Here is a 337-nt window from a genome sequence, read left to right as displayed (position 1 = left end):
CCCGGGGGAGCCACAGGCAGGCTAGGGATGTGGAAGGGAAGAGGTGTCTGCCTCCCTTACCTGGTCAATACGACAGAAAAGGTGAACTGACTTTTAAAGTGCTAAAACCCTCCATGAAATTTGTGTGGGAGTTGCCATAGGGATCTGTGCCTGGGGAGCTGAGCTGGGCTGGCTGCTCCTAGCCCAGCTGAGATCCCCAGCGCTGACCTGTGACAGGGGACACCTGTGGGAGGGAGGAGGCTCCGTGGGGCAGCAGCAGCAGCAGCAGGAGGCTCTGTGGGCAGCGGGAGGAGCTCAGGGCCGCTGCAGGAACCAGATCTCATTGTGGCGGGGGTGG

General features: G+C 61.1%; 2 protein-coding genes across 5 annotated transcripts in view; one reads left to right on the top strand and one right to left on the bottom strand.

Moving 5' to 3' along the window:
• FANCM (FA complementation group M) overlaps positions 1 to 337 on the top strand; it is a 54,326-nt gene that overhangs the window by 5,686 nt on the left and 48,303 nt on the right. The window lies entirely within an intron of this gene.
• Positions 295 to 337, bottom strand: part of LOC106632230 (heme-binding protein 2-like) — a 4,188-nt gene continuing 4,145 nt past the window's right edge. Inside the window, 2 exon segments of the mRNA XM_014311876.1 lie at positions 295 to 331; positions 333 to 337. The exon segment at positions 333 to 337 is cut by the window's right edge and continues 124 nt beyond it. Coding sequence (XP_014167351.1) covers positions 295 to 331; positions 333 to 337 — 42 coding nt within the window.

Source organism: Geospiza fortis, unplaced genomic scaffold, assembly GCF_000277835.1.
Source record: "Geospiza fortis unplaced genomic scaffold, GeoFor_1.0 scaffold23, whole genome shotgun sequence".
Classification (NCBI taxonomy): domain Eukaryota; kingdom Metazoa; phylum Chordata; class Aves; order Passeriformes; family Thraupidae; genus Geospiza; species Geospiza fortis.
This window is presented reverse-complemented; position numbering and strand designations above follow the sequence as displayed.